Here is a 24705-nt window from a genome sequence, read left to right on the forward strand (position 1 = left end):
AGCCTCAAAATTCTTTACAGAACTGCTACCTATGTATGTCTCCCCAGCCTTGTACTTGTGAAAGTAATTTTTTTAATATACTTAGGTGCAAGACTTTGTATTTCTTCCTGCTGAATTTCATCTTATTAGATACTATAATAGCCTAGAGGTTGGCAAACTACAGCCCATTGGCCAAATATAGCTTGCTGCCTGTTTTGTTTTCTGCAAATTTGATAAAAACACACACACACACACACACACACACACACACACCACCTATGACTTTATCCAAGTCATTGATAAAGCCTTTGAAAAGTATGGGGCCAAGCACAAATTCCTAGGGCAGTCCACTGAAGACCTATCACCATGCTGACACTGAATCATATGCAACTACTTTTTGGATTTGGCCATCCAACCAATTCTGCATTCACCTACTTATACTGTGGTTTAATCCATATCTCCCCATCTTCTCCACAAGAATATAGGAGATGCTGGATCAAAAATTGCTAAAATTTAGGAAAACTCTATCCACAGTATTTTTATCTACCAGTGGAGTAATCCTATAAAAATAAGTCTGGTATTTTTTCTTGATGAATCCTTGCTGGCTCTTTGTAATCATCCTTTCTAAATTTTCACCAATCATCTTTAAGGATCCTTTCTAGGTTTTTCCTAAGAATTAAAGTGAAGCTCACTGCCTATAGTTTGAAGATTCCATTTTCTTCCTTTAAAATAAAGCAGCAAAACATCTTCCCATAAACTTGGAGCATTTTCACAGACATCTAGCATCAGCAGAGAGAGTGGACACAAGATTCTTAAGTAAAGAAACAATATGCTTAGGAAAACAGAATACAAATGAATAAAGACATGCATATAGGAATCATGTATTATAAAAGCATGTCAGAGGAGTAACTCTAGAACCATGCCAACCTAATAAAAATAATGTTGCTACTTAACATTAATTATTTTTAAATTTATGGCTAAACCAATCAAATTGCAAAGGGGATACTGTGAAGCTCTAGGAAAAATAATAACTAAATAAATAGGAACAAAAAAAATCTAGAAATTCAAGAGAAATAATGGGTAAAAGTAAGAATGAAGAGAACAAAACATTATCTGACCCCAGACAATACAGTAAATCAATCACTAATAAAACTATTTGATACTGGTTAAATGTTAGGGGCCTTGTGAAAGCTTAGCCTAAGAAAATGAGAAAATACCAAGCTGGGTATTAGTTAAGGGTCAATTTATCAGGCTGATGGATAACAGCATTGAATAAGAATGGGTACAAGCAGGACTAGTGTTGATTCTTACAGATCTCATGATGTATGTACTCAGAGTCTATTTCCCATCAAATGAGACTAAGATTGTTGACCATTGCTGAGGATCTCAGCGTATTTGCTGTCACGCATGAGAATACCTTGACTGATGATGAATGCGCAGGAGTGAGCACAAAGATCTGAGGAGATGCTCCTCAGCTTTAACTTGGTTATAGTTCCTTGGGCTTATTTGTGGCACTGAGAGCCACAATAATAAGAATAGATCACAACATGGCCCTTATTGCACCCCAAAGTAAGTACTCCAGCTATTAAATGAAGAAGATAAAGCCTTCAGGTTATAAAAAAGAAGGCAAGTGAAGAGGCAGGCAGAGGAGTTCCTGAACATGTAACTGATTGGCAATAAAGCTGTCTTCTCTTTCCTGCTCCTCTGGCTCCTGACTCTTCTTCTCAAGAACACAGCTGGCTGTGTCCAGTAGTACTCTGAAGACCGGTGATGGTGAGACCTCTGGCTGCCCCCAGTGGTAGGATCAGACAGTTAAGAAATAATAAAGCTGAACTGACTAGACAAGAATCAGAAGCAAATGAAAATAGTGATAAAGCCAAAACTATAAATTACTGGTAGAAAGAGTTCCTTTATGAAAATAACTGCCAGAATTGCATAAGAATGTGGAGGAAATTAGGTTTAGATCAGCACATTATATCATGCACTACAATAATTCCAAATAAATATGCTTTAAAAAAAAAAAAAGGATAAAAAATCCAACCTTTTCTGCCTAGTTTTCACTTATTCTCCTGGGTAGTTCTTCTGGCATTCAATGTGTTTTCCTTTGCTGCAACTGGGATGTCACATCTGGCTTGGAAAATTCAGTCTTATTCATTGAAAATGGGAAAGGACTGGTGATAAAAGAGCCATTTCAGGATTCCATCCCGATCCCTCCCTCCTTAGGGAAAAGTGGCCACGCTAGGGAGGACCAGAGAGGAGTAAAAGGCACTCTTTGAAGGTCTTTTGAATTATGCTCCTACAAAGTTCACAAGAATAGATCACAACATGGCCCTTATTGCACCCCAAAGTAAGTACTCCAGCTATTAAATGAAGAAGATAAAGCCTCAGACACTTTATATGACTTGGTCACATAGCTGCGAATGAGTGATAAGTGTCTGGACTAGAACCATATTTCTCCTATCTCCAAAACTCTTTCCAGACAGGACCATCCATCTTCCTTATTACACTTGCCTCATGATGATTAGCTTTGGTGTCTCACTGTTCTCCTTGACCTGACTTAATCCTGGGCAAGGTTCAGCCCGGGTTTACCTTGGCTTCCCATCAACCTGTTAGGTTAACCCTATGCTAGCTCAAGAAGAAAAAAATTAGATAAAGATAAAAGAGTCCACCACAAAGTTTTATCTATTCACCTAGGCCATCTTGCTATCTGCCTTACTGCTGTCTTCTTCCCTTTGCACAGAAGTTCCAGAGATCATGTCTGCCTCTCAAGGAGTTATTCTCTTAGCTTTGGAAGTACATCTTGGGGCTGAGCTGCCTGGATGTTGAATAGTACAAAGTTTCATCTAATTCACCATTTCTAGTCTTAGTTAATCATGCTTTATTTCTAACCACCCCAGAAATTTTGTTGTCTTGCTGTTTTGTACCCTCCTGATCTCTCTTCCATATAAGGACTAGTGCACCTTGCATTGTAGATGCTAGTACTGCCTCAGATAAGGACACAACAATTAATTGCTCTATGGTTCCACTTACAATCCCTGTAAATTTCAGTTTATCCTGTATCCCACTCCTTCCTATCAGGATGTAGATTTCTTAAGAGAATGGTCTATCTTGCTTTTGCCTTTTTATTTCCAGAGCTTAATGGGATGCTTGGCACACTATAAGTAGGTAACGAATGCTTTTTTATTGATCAATCTTCCTCTTCTGAATGCAATTAGTGTAGGACTGCCTATTCTGGGTAATCTCAGAGTTTAGTAAAAGAAGTACAGGATTAAGCAATATAACATTATCTTGAATTAGAGAGGGAGAAACCAGACATCAAACTTGGCAGTTTGTTCTATCCAAAATCACATTATCTCACAACTGGGACTATAAGCTCCAATCCATAGATCACCAGGATCTTTACCGTCAATTATTCATTCAGTAGGCTAGTCCTGATTATACAAAGACAAAAAAACAAATTATCTCTTCTTGGAAAGGGTTATATTTCTATAGAATGGACAGAAAATGTGAACTCCTTAAAAAGGTTTGATATATTTTTGTCTTTGTACTCATAGGGCTTACTTAGTACACAGTAGGTACAAAATGAGTATTTGTTGAATGAATGTACTTAACAAGTGGTCATCTAGCTCTTGCTTGAAGACTTCTAATGAGAACTCACTACCTTGTGAAGCATCCCTTTTTTTTTTAGACTTTTTTTAAAAAAGAGTGTATTTTTAACATAAAGCCTAACAACTTCTCTTTAACTTTCATACACTTTCTGCGGTCTGGGGCCGGAGAAGGTAAATCCAACCTCTCCCACAGTTGAGGCGCATCGAGACACACATAAAGACAAGAGGCGGCAGGTGGGGGCCGAGCCAGGCAGAGCATCCCCGGGACCCCCCCTTCCCCGGAAACCCCTTTTCCCTCCCTCCCGGGGCCTGGCTGGAAACAGTTCTGCTCAAGGGGAGGTCCGAGGGGGCGCTTTCAACCGAGCAGAGACCTGTGAAGGGCCTTTTAGGTAAAGGCAGGAAAGGGACACAACGAGGAGCCGGGGCATGTGCAAAGTGGCACGATCGGCAGAGGCAGCCCCGGGGAAGGAGCCCCGGAGCTGAGCCTGCCAAGGCGGCAAAGCCCCCGAGAAGGGAACTCGAGGTAGCCGAGCCCCGAGCACCCTAGACCTCAGCCTAGCCCAAAACGCAGAGGCTGGGCACGGAGTGGAGGGAACGAGGCCGGCCTGGCTGGGTGGCGCCGGGGAACCAGAAAGCCGTCGGGCCGGCGGGGCAGCTCGGCAGGGCCCCTGGGTGGCGGGTTTTTATCTCACGGGAAAAGGGAAGGCACCAGAGAGGCCGTGTGTCCCCTAAGACCGACAGCTGTGGGACGGACTGGTGGGGCCCGAGACGGGCCGCGGGGCTGAGGCTGCGGAGCTCGGCGGGGGACCTGGCACGTCTGGTGCGCCAGCTGCGTATGGGAGGAGAGGAAAAGGAAAGAGAGAAGAGAGGAGGGGGTCGCAGAACTGGCAGTGATTGTGGGCGGGATCGAGCAGAGGACCGTGGGGAGCTGAGGAAAGCAAGCCCTCAGGAGAGGGGGCTCTGCCTGCCCTGCCCCTCCTCCCCCCTCTCCCTGTCCCCGAGGCTCTAGAGCCGAAGCAACCCCGACACCCACTGGGGCCCCAGGCAGAAGGCAAGCTGGGTGCAGGGCCAAGGAAGAAGGAACTAGAAGTCCCTGGGACGAGCCCCCGCCCCCACCTCCCAGCGGGAACGCGTTTCCACGGTAACCACGCCAGCGGGCTCCTGGAATCTTGGCTGCTGGTGCAGGGGGACAAGCAAGGGATTCTGGGAAACGTAGTGTGGAGGGCTGAACGGGTTTGTGCGCCTGCTTGGGAGACTCTCTAGGAAACAGACCGCCCAGAGTGGATTTTAAAAGACCGAAGTTCTTAAACGCCGAGTCCTGGCACCTCTAGGTGGCACAGCGTAGAGCACTGAGTGTGGAGTCAAGAAGAGCAGCTTCAAACGCAACCTCCGACTAGGTAGCTGTGTGACTCTCATAAGTCATTTCATCGCTGCCCGTTTCCTCATTGGCAAAACGGGAATATCAGCAGCTCTCTCCCCCGCCCATCCCCCTCCGTGTGTGTGTGTGTGTGTGTGTGTGTGTGTGTGTGTGTGTGTGTGTGTGTGTGTGATGAGTATCAAATGAAACAGTATTGATAAAAGCACTAGCTAGTGGGTAGGCTCCCCAAATTCCTGTTTTCCAGCAACCTTCAACAGTGCCTTTCACGTGAATACATCTGGGAGGTTAGATCTAGCCTCTGCTCATCAGCACAGATATGTGCTCAAATTTCCAAATACATGCTCTCACCCAAATATCTTCACTGCTGCTAATTGTCCAGATGCCTCAGTCATGGAGCTGGAAGCTTGATGAGCGGGTGCCCACCCAGCTGACTCCAATCCTCTAAAAATCAAGTTCCTCATCAACAACAATTCAGCATTTCGAACCGGATGTCACAGAAGTAGCTCTAATTTAATAGTTCTGAAATAAAACACCTTATTTTTGCTCACACCTCTTCCAGAATTGGATATTTGGAAACTGTAGGAGTCACAATAAACTCTTCACTAACTCAACCTTCATATATACTTTCCAAGTCTTTTTGATTCTACTCAATATTTTTCACACCTATCTTCTTTGCTGAACTCACATCACACCCTAGTCCAACCCTTCATTTCAATGTCTAAATCAAGGTGATTATCTAGCATCTAGTCTCCTTTCCAATCTATCCTCCATGTCAGTAGTGATAAACTCAAGTAGAAACATCCCTGAGGACTGCCTATTAATTCAGGAGCCCACGAACAAATAACATTGTATTGCATCATTATTTTGTTAAATGTTTTCCAAATGCTTGGACGCCTCTACACAGCTGCCAGATGGATGGATGTTCAAAACATAAGTCTGATCATTTCATCTCAAGCTCAAGAAGCTTGTGTTTGCTTGTCAGTATCTTTAGGATGGAATACAAACTTCTTTGGCAATGAAAGTCCTTTACAATTTGGTTTTAGGCTGTCTTTCCAAGTAGATCACATAATATTCCCTTTCATATCTTCTATATTTCAGCAAAATTACCTACTTGCTGCCTAGCATTCTCCTTTCTATGATTGTTTATTTATACAGATTGTCCCACAGACCTGAAGTGCTCTCCTTCTTTAGATGTACCTCTTAAAACATTTAGCTCTCTTCAAGGCTTAGCTCAAATGCTAAGATCAGAGCCCTTTGCTGATTCCTTCTGTTGTCAGCCTCTACCCTCGCACCACGCAAAAAACCATGGTGTGTGTGTGTGTGTGTGTGTGTGTGTGTGTGTCCAAAATATAAAATTCTTTAGTGCAGGAACATATTGTCTCAGTTTTGTGTTATATCCTTAGAAGCTAGGAGGCAATTACAATGGAGGAATCAAGAGGCAATGAGGCTGGTTGTACGTCAGGGGAAAGTGTCATATTTGAGAAAAGTTATAGAAATAGGAAAGGTAAGTACTGACACAAGATTGAGTGTGTGAAGTGAATAAAGAGAATGTCCTTGAGATTGAGAACATGATGACTGGAAGGCCCTAAAAAAATCAAAAAAGGAAAGTGAAAGGAAAGTTTTTGAGATGGGGGGGGGGAAGGAATACTATATCACATTGAATTTAAGATGCCTACAGAATATCCATCTTGAAATGTCCCTTTTGCAGTTAGAAATATGAGTGGAGCTCAAAAGGGAGACTAGGCATAAATATATAGACCTTGGGAATAATCTGTCCAAATATGAAGAAGCCATGGGAGCTGATCAAGATACTAAGTGAGACAATATAAAAGTGGAAAATGGTATAGGATAGAATTTTGAAATATATCTAGCCTTCTTTACTTTAGTATTTAAAACTCTCTACAAGCTAAACCATAATCTATTTTTTCTCCCCTCTGTTCAATTTCTAGTTCAATTGAAATGTTTATTAAGCAATTCTTGTATGAAGAGTATTGTGCTAGACACTGGGATATTCACTGGAAGATCAAATACTGAAGCTGAAGCTTAAATACTTTGGCCACATAATGAGAAGACAGGACTCATTGAAAAAGACCCTGATATGATCTTGGGAAAGATTGAAGGTAAAAGGAAAAGGAGATGGCAGAGGATGAGATATGAAGTGTCATGGAAGCAAGCATGAGCTTGAATAGACATGACAGAAAGTCCTGGTGTGCAGGGGTCCATGGAGTCATGAAGAGCTTTCCCATATAGATACAGAGAAGTGTGTCATTTTAAAGAGGTTAATTAACCCCAAAAAGAGATGAGGGCATTGAGGTCCAACCAAATTAAGGGACATTGCTACTGTGACACTGGTAAAAACTGTGGCCAACTGTAGGATTTGACCCCAGAACCTGACTCCCAATCCACTAAGTCTTCCCTGTACCACCCTGGTTCTCAGAGGCAGGACTGGACAGCTGGAGGAAACAATTCGGTACTTTTCATTCAGAGATTGGTCTCTCTTGATTGGCTCTTCTTTGTTTGACCATGCCCAACACCACACGAAACCACGCCCACTTTTCTTTAGGCTACTGTCCCTCCTTCTCTTTTTGCTTTTCTCTACCATCTTCGCTGTTTCTCCAGAGCATGCGTACTCTCAATCCAGGGAACGTCCCGCCCCCAAGGGGCGTGATGGATATACGTCATCAGGGAGCGCGGGGAAGAGACGCTGCGGTAAGCTAGTCGCCGGCCGGCTATTGCCGGGGGTTTCTGAGGGAAAGTTTGGGGTCGCCGAGCTGTCTGTCTTCATGACATTTCGAGACCCAAGGGCAGCCTTCGTGCTCGGGCTCCCGGGTGCAGAGGGCGGCGCCGGGGTCCGGGTCCAGAGTATGTGCGGCGTCCTTGGCCGCGGCTCTTCCCGCCTTATCGCTGGTGGGGTGACGGAGGTGCGTCTGTCAGACCGGCCCGACCCCCGACCTGGTTTGCTTCTTCCCGAGCCCCTAGACTCGTTGTGGCCCAGCCAGCTCCGGAAGCGGAAAGGGTTAGAGTAGGCAGAGATCTCGGAGCAAGTCCTTGTACAGCTGGGGAAACGGAGGGTCGGGGGGCGCCGCAGTAGGGCTTCAGGCGCCAACCCCCCAGCCCTTCTCTGCCCACGGCTCCTTGATCTATTCTTCCCATTGCAGAATTCGAACCCTGGAATTCCTTTTACCTTCTTGTAGCCCCAGCTGTGGTGTGTGTAAAGAGCGGGGGAGGTTGAAGAGTCACTGGGGCTTGTGCCCAGAAGCAGTGACCCAGATAGTCGGGGCTTGGTGGGGGACGGACCCAAAGAGTACGCCCAGCTCGGATGAGGCTGCGCAGAGCTGGAGCCTTTGGAGGTCTGTGGCCACGGGAACGCCCCGCTGTGAGAGACTGGGGGTGAATTGTTGGGCTCCTCTTCTTAGGGGGCAGAGCTGTCTTTAAGAGGAATCTGAAAGAGCAGCAGAAGAGCTCACTCCCTTGTGACCCCCTGCGGCTTGGGGAATTCCTCCTTCATTCCAAATCTATACGGACAGTCATTTCAGGAGGGGGCAGAATTAAGGGGGAGAGCATTCCGGACGTGGGGGGCCGCCAGTGCAAAGATGGAAGTTTGTGTGGAGGACCAATCAGCAGGAAAGTTCGATGATGTGAAATAAGTCCGGAAAGATAGATGGGGGCTTTTTCTGGGCTGGACTGGGGATTTTGTGCTTTATGATCTTTGGTAATAGGTTAGAGGCTGTCACACACTAGGTGCTTAACAAAAATTGACACAGTCAAGGCTGTATTTTAGGAGTATCCGTTTTGCAACTGTGTGGGGAGGCAGATTGGAGAGGAGATCCGATGGAAATAGTCTTTTTATAGAAGTTCAGAGGTGATGAGGGTGTGTACTAGGAAAAAGGAAGTAGCCTAATGTAGAGAGGTGAAGATCCGTGAGTGAAGAGTTTCTTATCAGAGTTGTAAATCTATGATTTGTAGGAAGGTAGTGAGTGCCCATAATAATTATAAAGAAACGAGGAAGGGATAGTGTTGGGTATTTTTATTTATTTTTATTTTATTTATTTTTTTTGAGAAAGACAGTTTTAGGACATATTAAATTGAAGTACCTTTAGGATATTCGTGCATGTTGTGTGTATACATGCACACTAGTTCACATTTATATAGTACCAACTATGTGCTATACACTAAAGTATTTCATCCCGTATAAATAGTTTCTCATTTGATCCTACATAACAACTCAGGGAGATAGTTGTTATCCCCATTTTATATCTGTTGAGGAAACTGAAGTGAAAAAAAAGGGATTAACTAGCTCAGTGGTCACGCAGCTGTGTAAGTGTGGGATTTGTATTCAGGTCCTGTACTCCATTCGCTGTGCCTCCAGCTGCCTTTTATTAGGATTTGAATAATTGAAGCTATGGGAACTGTTGAGATATATCTCTGAGAGTTCAGATAAGAGGAAAGATAGGGAGGATAGTCTCTAAAGACTGCTGTAATAGTGTATAAGAGTAGTAGGATGATCCAGCCAAGGAGTCTGAGAAGGAATGATTAGGAGGAAGAACCAAGGGTGCATTTTAATAGAAGCTAAAAGGGTAAGACAGAAGGAATTGCATATACATGTATTATACATTTGTGTATGTGAAGGAGGAAGGGCAAAAGGAAGGAGTGGTTGGCTGTCAAAAGCCACAAAAAGAGTAGAATGAAGACTGAGAAAAGATCTTTGGATTTAATAGTTAAAAGAGATTCTTCTTATCCTTGGAAAGAGAAGTTCCACTCCCATGGTGAGTTTTTAAAAAAAGAGGAAGGAAACAGAGGTAATGAATATAGATAATAATTTTTGGAAATTTGATTGTGAAAGAAAAAAGAGAAAAAGAAAAGAGAAAGGAGGGAAGGAAGGATAGAGAAAGGGGAAGGGAATAGATTTTGGCAATGTACTTTGTGTCTTATTTAAGTAGAAGGGAAACAAGCATATTTTAGGCATGTAGGAGCAACCTTTACTTAAGGAGAGATTTAAGGTGAAAGGAGGCTGAAATGTTCTAAAGGGCAAGATCCAGAAGAGACTGTTTGAGATGGGATCAGGAGTATAGTATACAAGTAGGGAGTTGACACTGGCTAGGCAAAACTTAACTCTTTATCAGAAACTGGAAAGGGGGTAGGGCGAAGAGAATTGGGGATAATAAAGAGGTATTTTGCTGAATAGAGGAGGATAGTTTGCCTTTTTTTTTTTTAAAGCAAAGTGGAAGACAGGATTTTCTTATTTTAAAGTTTAATTTTAGTTGGTTTTATTTTTTTCCAATGGGGATCCTCCTCTCCCTTCCTCCCACTTCACCCCCTCCCATGTGAGAAAATAAGAAAAACAAAATCTCTATTATGAACACATATAGTTAAATAAAATTCCTGTGTTGGCCAGGTCCAAAAAATTGCCTCAGTCTGCACTATGATTTCATCACCTCTAAAATTGTCTTATAAAATTGTTATGATTGCATAAATTTTTACTTCACACATTAATTTATACAAGTCTTCACAGGTTTCTCTGAAACCATTGTCCTTCATTTCTTCTATAACTTGTTTAGCCATTCCTTAATTGATGGGTACTCAGTTTTCAGTTCTTTGTTACCACAGAGCTGTCATAAATATTTTTTAACATATGTGTCTTGTTTCTCACTTTGATCATTCTGGTATATATAGGCTTAGTAGTGATATTGTTAGGCCTTCCCTATTTTTGTGCAGAATTAGAACACATTTTCAATATGTTGAAGAGCATCAATGAAACGTTGCAAAAAAACAAAACAAAATACAAGAGCAGAAGAAAGTTCAGGATTGGACCAACAAGCAGGGCTCTAAGGTTCCTGTTTTGTTAAATATATACTTAAAAAACCAGACTGTATGTAACAAATTCAGTTTCATACAAAATCGTTACCTTTTCTTTGTTATGTTTAAATGTTCATATTCATACTTATATAAAACATACTTTTCAAAGGTGCTGAAGAGTGTTGCCAGAGGGATGTTATATCCTTTGGGAAAACTCAGGTTTTTATTAGTAAGAAGAAAATATGTAAGAGATCCAGGATAAAAAAGAGTTTTTTAATAGTAGAACAGGAGGTCCTTGCAGATTCAGTGGAAGATGAGGCAGAAAAATATGTATACTGTAGGGATAAGGATGAGTGGAAGAGGGTTAAATTTTCTCTCCAGACACTGACCCTGAAAAGTGGAATAAAGGGAATAGGAGCTGGGACTATTTCTGACATAGCACAGAAAACGAAAAGTTAATGTTATTTCCCTTTCTTAGGCATCCTTTCTCTTTTCAATTGGTAGAGCTGTTTTCATTCTTTCTTCCCTTAGATATTTAAGTCATGTCTTATTTTAATGGATATTTTATGGTCCCAGATCTTTTTTTAACATAGCACCTGTGCAAACAAGGCTGGAACCTTCTATATGTATTCCACATTTTACTCAGCACAAACTTTACTAAGTGCTTGTTACAAGATATAGGTATGGGTGCAAGATAAATCTTGATACTTCATCAGGTTACGCTAGGGAAGTGGGGGTTGGTAAAGAAGTTGATTTTTTGGAACTTTATATACTTATTATATTCCAATTTGTGTTGCTTCCAACTGTTCATGTCTTATTTCTACTCACTAGACTAAACCCTTTGAAAGTAAGGATTTTTTTCTTACTGTTACCTTATAGCACAGGGGTGTCAATCATTAAATATTTATTAGGTTTTCTGTGCGGTGCCAAGTACTGTTCTAATCTCTAGGGATGCAAAAAAAAGACACAAAAAATACTCTGCATACAAGGGATCACAGGCTAGTGGAAGAGATAAAAAGGCAAAAAATTGTACAAACTTTGGACAGGATTGTGAGATTTCAAATGAGATGACAAATACTTCACAAGCCAGTTCTGTATTGTCAACATTATATAAATGTTAACTATTATTACTGTCAGGGAAATTGGAAGTAACGGAGAAAAGATGCTAGAATTAAGAGGGCTTAGGAAAGAGTTCTTGTAGAAGGGTAGATTGTAGCCAAGACTGAAAGAAATCTAAGGAAGCCAGGAGGCTGAGATGAGAGAGAACATTCCCGGTAGGGAGACAAACCCAAAGTCAGGAGGTGAAGTGTCTTGTTTGAGGAATCACAAGGTTTCACTAGATTGCAGACTGTATGGCAAAGCGTGAGAATCCTGCGAAGGTTGGAAGAGGGGGGGGTTATGAAGGGCACCGAATGCTGAAGAGACTTTTGTGTTTGATACTGGTGGGGTTAGGGAGCCACTGGACTTTATTGGGGGTTGGTGTCACATGGTCAGTACTCCACTTTAGGAAAATCACTTTGGCAGCTGAGTGGAGAATGGGTGGGAGTGGAATGTGCGTAACGATATGATGACTTCTTGGAAGGGAGGGCAGCATCCTTCCTTGGTAAATCTTTCTCATGCTTTCTATCAGTTGGTAATTGCTATCATTGTCCTTGACACAATGTGTCATACTACTGTGGAGGAGGATTTAAGTGGTAGGAGGGACATAGGGCACACTTCAAGCCTGTGACTGTATTCAGTCATAAAGAAGGAAGTCACTTCAACAGGTGAAGGGGTAGGCAGTCTATCCTAAGCATGGACAAAAAGATATGGATAGGAAAGTACAGGTAAAACCAGGGAATAGGAAGTTCAGTTTGGCTGAATCTTAAAGTATGTAGAGCATAATAGTATGCAGGAAGTTTTATTTTTTATTCTGTGGGCAGTGAGGAACCACTGACAATTTCTGAATAAAGGAATAATGTGTTAGGAAAATGATTTGGGCTTCTTGGTGAAGGGTAGTTAGGGAAGGGATAGGTGGAAGGTAGGAAGAACAGTTGGTGGGCTATCCTAATAAAATGGGTAAGAAAAGATGAGGGACTGATGTAGCATTGGAAAGAATACATATATTAGTGCTATCAACTGATACGGGAAATAGAGCAGAAAAATTCAATGATAATGCTAAAGTTAGAGCCCAGTAGTCTAGAAGATGGTCGTGCAATCATCAGAGAAAAAAGTTAAGGGACAGGGCAGATTTTGGGTAGATTTCACTAGGAGTTCAGCTATCTGAAGACAGCCTATACTTCATAAGGGGTTTGGGAGAATTGTTATAATTCTGCCTTTCTCACTGAAGTAATGATTTCAAATGATTTAAGAGAAAGCAAGTTTAGCTTGGTTCTCTCAAAAGATAGATCATTTCTTAAGATCCTTGCTCATTTTGTACCCATTGTTCTTGGGCATTCCCAGAGATCGTTATTTTATCCCAGTAGAGCCCCGCTGAGGAGAATTAAGAAATCTTTACTACAGAAACACATCTATCTAGTGAATATGCATATCAAAGGCAATAAAACCAAAATGTTTTTATGTTGTCTATTACTAAATACAGAAATGATATTATTTATAGGTACCTGAGTCAAAGTAATGCATTTCTTCCAATTGACACTAGATAAGTTATCCTGTGATATGTATGTGTGTGTGTGTGTGTGTGTGTGTGTGTGTGTGTGTGTATTATTTCCCTTTTCTTATATACTTTTCATTTCATCTAGGAACTTTTCAACCTATCATTTGCCTTACATCCATTGGAAAGTTTTTTAGATGGCCAATTTTTGTAGAAGAAGATTTCATTTTCATCTAAGATGTATTTTGTGGCATAAACCATTTTGTATGAACTTGCTTTCTGCCCTTCATTAACTGTTTACACTTCATGCATCGGTGGGTCCATGCATGGGAACCTAAACATAATTAGGTATGTCAGCTTCCTTCAAGGTCAGAGCTAGAATCAGACTGAGGCAGACAACAAAAGCCTATGCTGTGATTTTTTGAATTCATGAATTCATGCATCTGTCCAGTTTTAAGATTCGTAAAGCATTTTCTCCTCTCACAACAATCCTGTGAACTAGGAAGCAGAAACAATCTCTTTTATCAGTGGCCATCCAGCTCATCAGCATTGAGAGTCATATCTCTCCAGGAGTGCTCCCCTTTTATTTCTAAGTATGATTGCAAAATTTAAACAATAAAACACAGCCATTATGTGACACAACAGTAAGAAGAAACTGACTTGTGTAATAAAATACAGCTCAGGCTGATTCAGTATGGGTTGATTGGCAACTTGGGTCCCAAGAGTTTGTTTTGTTTTGGTGATGTGGCTCACAGGGAGTCTCAGAAAAAGTTACAACTATGGTAAGATATATCCTGGACTTTATGAATGGTGTTTTCTTAGGCTGTTGTAGATAATCCATAAACAAGAATCTGTGGTTCCTTGTTCATTTGCTTTGGTTTCCTCTAAAAGTCATCATCTATAGAGTATCTCATTTTTCTGTTATAAATGCATACTAACTTTGAATCTTCTATCTTGGTTAATGGGATTCTTGAATTTAAGTGATACCCAGAAATTCTATTTTAAATACTTTAGGTATCTGCTACTTTCTCCCTAGTTCTGCTAAATATTATAGTCCCCAAAGAAAATGTTATCAAACCTTTATAGTTATAGAAGAGGCAAGAGAAAGAAAGGGCTATTCTTCTTATTTAATATTTTTAGTTACATGTAAAACAATTTTTTTTTACATTTGTTTTTTAAACTTTGAATTCCATATACTCTACCTTCTTCCTCATCCCCACTCCTCTCTATAAAAAGGCACATATGAAGTTATGTAAAATACTTCCATAAGTTATATAAAAGAAAACATAAATTTTCCCTCTCCTCCAAAATAACCCTTAAAAAAAATAAAGTTTAAAAAGAAAAGTATGCTTCAATCTGTATTCAGACACAATCAGTTCTTTAGAAGGGGCTGTTTTTAAAAAATAGTATTTTATTTTTTCAAATACATTCAAAGACAGCTCTCAACATTCATTCACCTTAGCAAAGCCTTGTATTCTAAATTTTTCTCAGAGAAATTTCATTCAAAATAACTGTAGATAATATGAAATATTTGGGAATCTACCTGTTAAGGCAAAGTCACAAGCTACATTAACACAATTACAAAATACTTTCCACAGAAATAAAATAAGATCTAATCAGTTGGAAAAATATCAAGCGTTCATGGGTAGGCCAAGCTAATATAATAAAAATGACAAGACTACCTAAATTAATCTACTTAATCCCACACCAATCAAATGCCTAAGAAATTATTTTACATAATAACAAAGTTCATCTGGGAGAACAAAAAGTCAAGAATTTCAAGGGAATTAATGAAAAAAAATACAAATGAAGGTGGCCTACCTGTAGCAGATCTAAAACCATATTATAAACCAATGGTCATCAAAACCATTTGTTACTTACTAAGAAATAAAGTACTTGATCAGTGGAATGGGTTGGGTTCACAAGACACAATAGGCAATGACTATAGTAGTATAGCCTTTGATAAACCCAAAGACCCCAGCTTCTGGGATGAGAACTCACTATTTGGCAAAAATTGTTGGGAAAATTGGAAATTAGTATGGCAGAAACTAGACATTGACCCACATCTAACACCCTACACCAAGATAAGATTGAAATGGATTAATGCTTTAGACAAAGAGTTATAAACAAATTAGAAGCACAAAGACCTCTCAGATCTGTGGATAAGGAAGGAATTTTTAACCAAAGAAGAACTAGAGTGCATTATGGAATGCAAAATGGATAATTTTGATCATATTAAATTTTTTTTTTGTACAAACAAAACCAATACAGATAAGATTAGAAAGAAAGCAATAAATTGGGGGGATATTTTACATCCAAGTGTTCTCATAAAGTTCTCATTTCTAAAATATGTAGAAAATTGACTCAAATTTATAAGAATTTGAGCCATTCTCCAATTAATAAATGATCAGAGGATATGAAGAATTTTCAGATGAAGAAATTAAAACCATTTATAGTCATATGAAAAAATGCTTTAAATCATGAGAGAAACCCAAATTAAGACAACTCTGAAGTACCACTACACAACTTTCAGATTAGCTAAGATGCCAGGAAAAGATACTAATGAATGTTAGAGGAGATGTGGGAAAACTAGGGTACTGTTACATTGTTGGTGGAGTTGTGAACCAATCCAACCATTCTGAAAAGCAGTTTGGAACTATGCTCCATGGGCTATCAAACTTGAATTAAAAAGTGTTTCTACTGGACCTGTATCCCAAAGAGATCATTGAAAAAAGGAAAAGGACCTATGTGTGCAAAAAATGTTTGTAGCAGTTTCTTTTGTAATGGCAAGAAACTGGAAACGGTGGATGTCCATAAGCTGGAGAATGGCTGAATAAGTTATGGCATGTAAATGTTATGGGATACTATTCTGTAAGAAATGATCAGCAGCATGATTTCAGCAAGATTATATGATGATCAATTTTGATGGATATGGCTCTTTTCAACAAGGAGATGATTCAGGCCAGTTCCAATAGACTTGTGATGGAGAGAGCCATCTGCATCCAGAAAGAAGACTATGGGGACTAAATGAGGATCACAACGTAGTATTTTCACTCTTTTTATTGTTTGCTTGCATTTTGTTTTCTTTCTCAATTTTTCCCCTTTTTAATCTGATTTTTCTTGTGCACCATGATAATTGTGAAAGTGTATATAGAAAAATTACACATGTTTTAACATATATTGGATTACTTGCCATCTGGGGAGAAGATGGTGGGAGGGAAAGAAAAAAATTGGAACACAAGGTTTGCAAAGGTGAATGTTGAAAATTATGCATATGTTTTGAAAATAAAAAAATTTTTAATTTTAAAAAATATTTTTTTTTCTTTTGCCCAAGCAATTCAATATGGGTTAAACTTGTGCAATTCTTCTAAACATTTTCATATTCATCATGCTGTGCAAAAAATATGTCAAAGGGGAAAAAACCCAAGAAAGGAAGAAAAAAACAAGCAAACAACAAAGAAATACTATACTTTGATCCGCATTCAATCTTTATAGCCTGCTTTCTGAGTGCAATGGTTCTCTTCATCCCAAATCTATTAGAATTAGTCTGAATCACCTCATTATTTGAAAGAACCAAGTCCATCGCAGTTGACCATCACATAATTTTGTTGCTTAGTGCAGTGTTCTTTTGGTTCTACTCCCTTCACCCAGTATCAGTTCATGTAAGTCTTTCTAAGCCAAAAAGGACTATTTTTCTAAGGAACAAGGGAATTCATTAGTAGTCTTAACTTTTTCACTTTTTACCACTCACTTGCTGATAAGACCAGAAAAGGCAACTCTTATATATAGATTTAGGATTTACTTCTACAAAAGAATTTGAAACAAAGATACTTAATATTTTCATTTTTATCTGAAGTTTGGACCAAGTGAATAGGTATGGGTTGATTTTGGGCTAGGATAATATATTACAATTTGTTAACTCTTAATGCAGGACATACTTTAAATTCTCTGGACAGGGCATAACACAGTATGATCATTATATATATTTCCTCAAATTTAATCAAATTCCGACTTATAAATCTTTTTACCTTTCTTGTGACTCATAACTCACCTTTAATTTTTTATTTTCTGTAGCACAAGCACTCTAATGCACATGCCTGTTTAAGTATTTTAATAATAATGATATACAATAAAACATTTAATCTTAACTATTCATATTTGTGTTGTTCCTCCATCCATGTGCTTTGGTATCCAATTGTGGCACAGAGATGATAATAGAATTCAAATTCTGGCAGGTCTTTACCAAGCTGGAATGAAATGTTAATATGGACTGGGTAAAGTGGTGTAGTGGAGAGTGCTGGACTCAGGGAAATCTGGATTCAAATCCAACCTCAGAAACTTTCTAGCTGTGTGACCTTGGGCAAGTAACTTAACACCCATTTGCCTATGGATCTGTGACCCACTGGAGACAGTATGGCCCGTGGGGTTGTTGAGGGATGAGAGTATGGATGAAGAGGTTAGGCAGAAATGGTTGGGGTTCCTTCTCTCCAAAGCCGGAGTTCTGAGCAAAGGAATTCCCTAAACCCAGAGGCTATGGTAAAAAGGCTTTATTATTAAAGACATACCTGAGAGGGATTCGCTTGATGGGCATATCATTCTTAAAGGAGAAGTGATCTGCAAAAAGTCATTTTCTGAAGATCCATTTTATGTATGAGTCTAAGGGAAGTCTCAAGTAAATGTGAAATCTTACATGGAGTTGTGACTTCCCCCAAGAAAGCTTATCTTGCTCTGAAAGGATGCAAGACCATTTGGGTTTGCAGATCAAAGGAGGCATTTCTTTGTGATTTTACATAATTGTACAGGGCTCACTCAGGTCATACAGAGCTTACTCTTGTCAGAGTCACAAAAGACTCGGACATGACTAAATCAACTGAATGACAACAAATGGGCCGGGTGGTGGACGGTCCATTGTCTGAGGACCAACTTAGATAACATTGCGTTATGTTGGCCACAATGTTGACTTTTTTTTAGCTCTGCTTAAGGCTATTTGCTAAGATTCCAAGTCCTCATAATCTGCTTCCCTCGGGTGCCAGTCTCCTGGAACCAAGCTGTTATAATTGCCATTTGCACTTCCTCCTCTTCTTCCCTCTCCACTCTCTCTTCGTGTCCTCCTTTGCTCACTTGTATTTAATGATCAGCCCTTTCCAGAAAACTCCCACATCTACATTTCCAGTCCAGGTCTCTCTCCTCACTCAGCCTGAGTCCTGCTTCCCTAACTTCCTAATGGATATTTCAAACTGGATGTTTCCCTGACAGATAACATTCAACATATCCAAAGCACAACTTGCTGTTTTCTCCCTGAAGCTAATTCTTTCCCCAGCTTTCCTATTTTTGTCAACGTCCCACTGCTCTAAGTCTTCTAAATTCACAGGCTTCATGTTTTCTCTGCCTCCTCCCTCTTACCCACACTTGCAATCTGTGCCTTCCCAACACTCTAAATATCCCCTCTTTTTTCCATCCACATTGCTACCAGTCTACTTCAGATCCTTATCACCTCTCCCCTGGACTATTACAATAGGCTCAGGTCTCTTTATTCCAGGCCATTGTCCACACAGGTGTTAAAATTATTTTCCTAAGGCCTAAGTGTGACCATGTTACTCCCTACTCTAGAAACTTTGGTGGCTTCCTATTTGTCCTCAAGATCTTTAAGCCATAGTGGCTTAAAACTGCTCTAAGACTTTTAGGGTCCTGTTTCAAGTGTTCAGTTTGGCCTTGTTACTCTCTTTTATGCATTCACATTGGCCATCATGCTGTTCCTTATGTGCAACTCTGCATCTCCACATCTTGTCCTGGCTGTTTCCCATGTCCAAAGTATGCTCCATCCTTACTTTGATTGCTTAGAATCTGATTTCCCTCAAAATTTAGTTCAAAAGCCATATACTTACTGCTAGAAATCTTTCTAGACCTTCCCTTCCCTCCACCTCTTCATTGCCTCGTCTTTATTTGGATTCTACTTCTCCCTTTTCAAGGGAAGCTCCTTCAAAGCAGAGACTGCTTTGATTTTTTTCTCCTCACTGCCTGACACTCTGTGGCACATAGTTGGCACTCAACAAATGGTAGCTGATTGACCAGTGGAGAGATCACAAGCCTTTGAAGTGCTTATATTGTTAATGGTGTCTGTCCTATCTGACTCTTTTTTAAGATTAACCTAAGTAAGGCTATTGAGAGTAGAGAGCACCTATAGCCTGACTTGTACAGTGTGCCAGTGAGTTACCACATAAGGAGGGCACGGTACAGGCGCACATACCGTGCCCTCAGATCAGAAGCAAGCAATGCTATGATGTTGATTGGTCACAGATAAAGAACTTAATGGCTAGGATTTTATCAGGAGAATAGATTAGGAACTGGAAAGGGCCTCGAAGACCATATGGTCCAGTGGCCCCCTTCATCTTATAGATGAGGAGACTAATGTCTCTATACATTCAGTACACTAGTATTTAGGGGCAGAGCCAGGCTTTTAACTTTGGTTTTTACCCAAAACGCTCCCTTTATCATAGCTTTTTAGGTTTTTCTTCTCCAGGTTGGGGAGGGGAGAATTCACAAGTATGTATACATACACACACTCTCATATATGTGTATACATACACATATATTCTTGAATATACAGATGGACTTTGGGTTAATATATCTAGATTCATAATCTCTAGGCATTTAATGCATGGTTTCTTCATTGCTCAAGGCCTTCCGACCATCTCAGAGCTAGTGAATTTTGGAGAAGTGGGAGAGAGTTAGCCATTGATTTCAGCCACTGAGCACATTCTCTTGTGAAATGGTCTTGTCCTGTTTAAAATTTCTCAAGGGTCATGTGTTTCAGACGTTTATAAAAAATCTCCCTTATGTAAGTCATTTTCTTATTATGGAAGCAGCATCCTCTAAATGGTTCCCTTAATTCATATCTTTTCCAGCTGAGTGTTGTGTTGAGCAGTAAGTATATTTGTTATTTGTTTGTTTTTTACTTCTTAGCACTTATAAAATTTAATAATCAGAAGTTATCAAATAAATGAAAATTTTATTACTATTAGTTGGGAATTTGGATTTGTGTTGGAGAGTGGTAGTGGGAGAGGATGCTGATTACCTCTGGAGAGAAGGAATTTAGATATGTCCCTTTTGTCCCTTCCTTCCTTCCTCCCTCCCTTCACCTCTTCCTCTTTCTCTCCCTTCTGCCCTCCCTTCCTCCCTCCGTCTCCCCCTCCCCCTTCTTTCCTTCCTTCCTTTCTTCATCCCTCCCTCCTTCCCTTCCCTCCCTTCCCTTTCTCCCTTTCTTCCTTTCATTTCCTGACTCTTCTTTCTATAATTTCTGTTTCCTTATTATTTAGAATTGATTAGAAATCACTGATATTTAAAAACATTAGCAGTAATTATCCCCAAGGATAATTCTGTGTCTATTGGATGGAGAGCTAGGCCTACAGTTAGGAGCTCCTGGGGTCACTTAATGTATCTTTGCCTCTATTTCCTCAGGTGTAAAAATAAGCATAGTAATAACAACTACCTGCTAAGGTTGTAGGGAGGAGCAAATGAGATAATATATGTAAAGTGTTTAGCATAGTGCCTGGCACGTTGTAGGCACTTTATAAATACTAGCTATTATTATTATTATTAACTATTTTGTCATTTTATTTTCTTAGTGAAATTATATGTGTGTGCTGTCTCTCATCGTCTAGAAATAATTATCTTACCTTTATATACTCTACATGCTGTTTTGTTTTTAGTTATCTAAAGTACTTAGACATAAAGTAAATCTTTTATGACTACAGAGAAGGGGATGTAGGTAGTAATGGAAAAGTGAGAAGAGCAAAAGAGAATGTATTAGCTTGAAAACTGGAATCTCATCCTGGGATAGACAAACATTTCATGCATCTAGACCGAATGGAGCTCATAGTCTATTTTAATCTCTTCCTTATAATGAAAGGAACATTCTCCAAGTATAATCCTTTAGAGTAAGGATGGGCTTATTTTTGTATTTATGTCCTTAGCACTGCCAACTTAGTGGTTGGTACAAATTGTGCCTCCTATATGGGGACATAGAGCTGGAAAACTCCTTAGAGATCACCTAGTCCAGGAGGTATTAACTTTTTTGTGTGCTATGGGCCCCTTGGGCCATCTGATGAGATCCATTGGACATCTTTCTAGAAAAATATATTCAAATGCATAAAATAAAATACATGGGCGTACAAAGGAAACTAGTTACATTCAAGTATACTAATTAAAATATGAAACATCACAGACCTTGGAACATGATGTCCAAACCCCTTATTTTACAAATAGGGAAATTTGAATCAAGAGAAGTTAAGAGACTTCCTAAGGTTGCATAGACACTAAGGAACAGAGTCAGTATCTGATGCCAGGTCTTTTGACTTCAAATCTTGTGGTTCTTCCCACAATACCATGCTTCCTCCTCTTTTAATGCTTATTGATTGATTGGTTGCTTTGGTTACAAATTTGATGTTTGTTTTTTTTAAAATTGGGGTTGATAAAGTACAATTCTGAGGCTGTTTGTCATAGGAATTGTTTTTGTTTTTTGTCTGTACTGCTCAAATACAGATCTATGAATAAAGAATGGCAACAGCTACTGGTGAGACTTGTCGTTCGCTGGGCTCCGGACTCTCCAAGTTGCAGTTCGCTCCATTTAGTAGTGCCTTGGATGCGGGATTCTGGCATGAATTGACTCAGAAGAAGCTTAATGAGTATCGCCTGGATGAGGCACCAAAGGATATTAAGGGTTATTATTATAATGGTAGGCTATCCTAAAATGCATCATGACTTGCTTTCCTCCAAGTATATAGTTAAATTTTGTTTATGTTTGAATTAGCTTTCTAGTTTATTAATCATAAACTTGGTTTATGACCTTCAGTTTTTCTTCTTGTACCCTATTTTTTGATAAAAGTCATTTTCATGTCTCCCACAAAATATAAAAGAAAAGTAAAAACAAAACCTGATATATTTGCATTTCTTCTTAAAGATAGAGAAGAGATTGTTGGTTTTTTTTTTTAAATAATTTTACTGTTACAGTTGTAAGCAAATCATTTATTCTTACTAAGTAAGGGTCAATGGATTTGCATAGGCAGTTTTCTTTTTTTTAATTATTTTTTAATTAATTAATTTTTTTAGCTTTTTATTTACAAGATATATGCATGGGTAATTTTTCAGCATTGACAGTTGCAAAACCTTCTGTTCCAACTTTTCCCCTCCTTCTTCCCACCCTCTCCCCCAGATGGCAGATAGACCAATACATGTTAAATATGATAAAGTATATGTTAAATACAATATGTGTATACATATCCACACAGTTGTTTTGCTGCACGAGAAAAATCAGACTTAGAAATAAGGTAAAATTAATGTGAGAAGGAAACCAAAAATGCAGGCGGACAAAAACAGAGGGAGTGGAAATGCTATGTAGTGGTTCACACTCATTTCCCAGAGTTCTTTCGCTGGGGGTAGCTGGTTCTCTTCATTATTGAACAAATGGAATTGATTTGGTTCATCTCATTGCTGAAGATGGCCATGTCCATCAGAATTGATCATCATATAATATTGTTGTTGAAGTATATAATAATGTCTGGTTCTGCTCACTTCACTCAGCATAAGTTCATGTAAGTCTCTCCAAACCTCTCTATATTAATCCTGCTGGTAATTTCTTACAGAACAATAATATTCCATAACATTCATATATCACAACTTACTCAGCCTTTCTCCAATTGATGGGCATCCACTCAATTTCCAGTTTCTGGCCACTACAAAGAGGGCTGCCACAAACATTCTTGCATATTCTTTCCCTTCTTTAAGATATCTTTGGGATATAACATAGTAATGCTGCTGGATCAAAGGGTATGCACTTTTGATAACTTTTTGAGCATAGTTCCAAATCGCTCTCCAGAATGGCTGGATGTATTCACAATTCCACCTACAATATGATTGTTGGTTTTTTTTTTAAAAATGTCATTGCTTGGTTTTATTTATCTATGAATTCTCTGTACTACCTTCTCAGTCCTTCTCATAAACAACCAGGATTAACAATGTAGTCCTGACTCCTTTAAAGAGGGGTGGATAGAGGGAATAAGCATTTATGTAATACCTACTATGTGCTAGGCACTGGGTTAAATACTACCACTATTATCTCATTTAGAAAAAAGAGCAGGTTTGCCTACAAGCTCACTTGTATGAGTGCCTATTTACTGATTTGTTCTTGTTTTTGTCCAGGTGATTCGGCTGGCTTGCCAGCACGTTTGACTTTGGAGTTCAGTGCTTTTGATATGTGAGTATATGGTCAAGATTTGAATTGAGGAATATGGTTTGCCTTTGATGACATAAAGTGTGTCATTATAGGAGGTGGGCCATAAAAGAAAGTGCTCAACTCCTTATATAAGCTGGGCCTTTGGGACTTTACCTTGTCTACTAGAAACTCTCAAGATTCTAAGATACATGGTAATTGCTTAATCAACATGCATTTAATTTAAAATGGGACTTTCCTTTCAGTTGGGTTTTTATACTTGTATTTTAACAATACAGCTAGCATTCAAAATTGATTGATCATCAGCTATGTGCTAGTCCCTGGTATGGATGCAGAAATATTGGACTTGGTTTCTGTCTTCCTGGAACTTATTGCTTAGTTGGGGAGATAAGGCCTGGAGAAATGAAAAAGTTAAATAGCATTTCAAAATAACAACATGAGAAATGTCATAAAGCAAGACATAACCAATAAGAATTATGAATTCAACAGAGGAGGGGAGGAATCAGTCTGAGCTGAGAAGATTAAGAAAGGCTTCATACAGGAGAAGGGCATTGCCCCAGACTCTGTAAGAGCGACAGACCTGGAGAGGCAGGAAGAAGGAAGGGGAAAGGCATTTCAGACAGGGAATAACATAAGCATGAATGCAGACAGTCTAGGCCAAAATATATTGAGAGCAAGGGTCAGCAGAACAATTCAAATGGGTCCAGTTGAAGAAAAGTCAAGAAGAACATCAGATACCTAGTGAAAGAGCTTTATAGAACTCCATTGAAAAATTTTGAACCAGAGTGTGATGTGATGAAAGTGGAATTTTATGGAGATTTGTCCATTAATATGCTATAAAGAATGAATTAGAGAAGAAAGAGAGTAAGAACAGATTTGTTTTTACCAAATACCTTCCTTAGAACAGCTTCAAGAGAAAAGTAGTGCAAGTATTATTGTGCCTATTTTATTGATGAGGAGAAGCTTAGAGAGGAAAGACACATTCTTAACATCACAGAACAGCAAATAACCTGGCCAGGATTTAAACCCAAGTCTCCTGGATCTATATCTAGTGTCCTTTCTATTAGTTTCCCTTTGAGACTGAGAATGAATTAGGCCCTTACTCTAGGCAAGTGGTTAGAAA

At 39.4% G+C, this 24705-nt stretch overlaps 1 protein-coding gene across 2 annotated transcripts in view; it reads left to right on the plus strand.

Annotated features, from left to right (window-relative positions):
- Positions 1 to 7632: 7632 nt before the first annotated feature.
- Positions 7633 to 24705, plus strand: part of ATG7 (autophagy related 7) — a 258698-nt gene continuing 241625 nt past the window's right edge. The window contains exons 1-3 of one of the 2 annotated variants that reach the window (XM_051982383.1): positions 7633 to 7674; positions 21896 to 22088; positions 23552 to 23606. In XM_051982383.1, coding sequence (XP_051838343.1) covers positions 21911 to 22088; positions 23552 to 23606 — 233 coding nt within the window. In that variant the 5' untranslated portion in view covers positions 7633 to 7674; positions 21896 to 21910. Of the gene's footprint in view, positions 7675 to 7701; positions 7887 to 21895; positions 22089 to 23551; positions 23607 to 24705 lie in introns of those variants that run through there. The other variant, XM_051982392.1, reaches the window with a different exon arrangement.

The sequence above is a fragment of the Antechinus flavipes genome, chromosome 1 (assembly GCF_016432865.1).
Source record: "Antechinus flavipes isolate AdamAnt ecotype Samford, QLD, Australia chromosome 1, AdamAnt_v2, whole genome shotgun sequence".
NCBI classification, from domain to species: domain Eukaryota; kingdom Metazoa; phylum Chordata; class Mammalia; order Dasyuromorphia; family Dasyuridae; genus Antechinus; species Antechinus flavipes.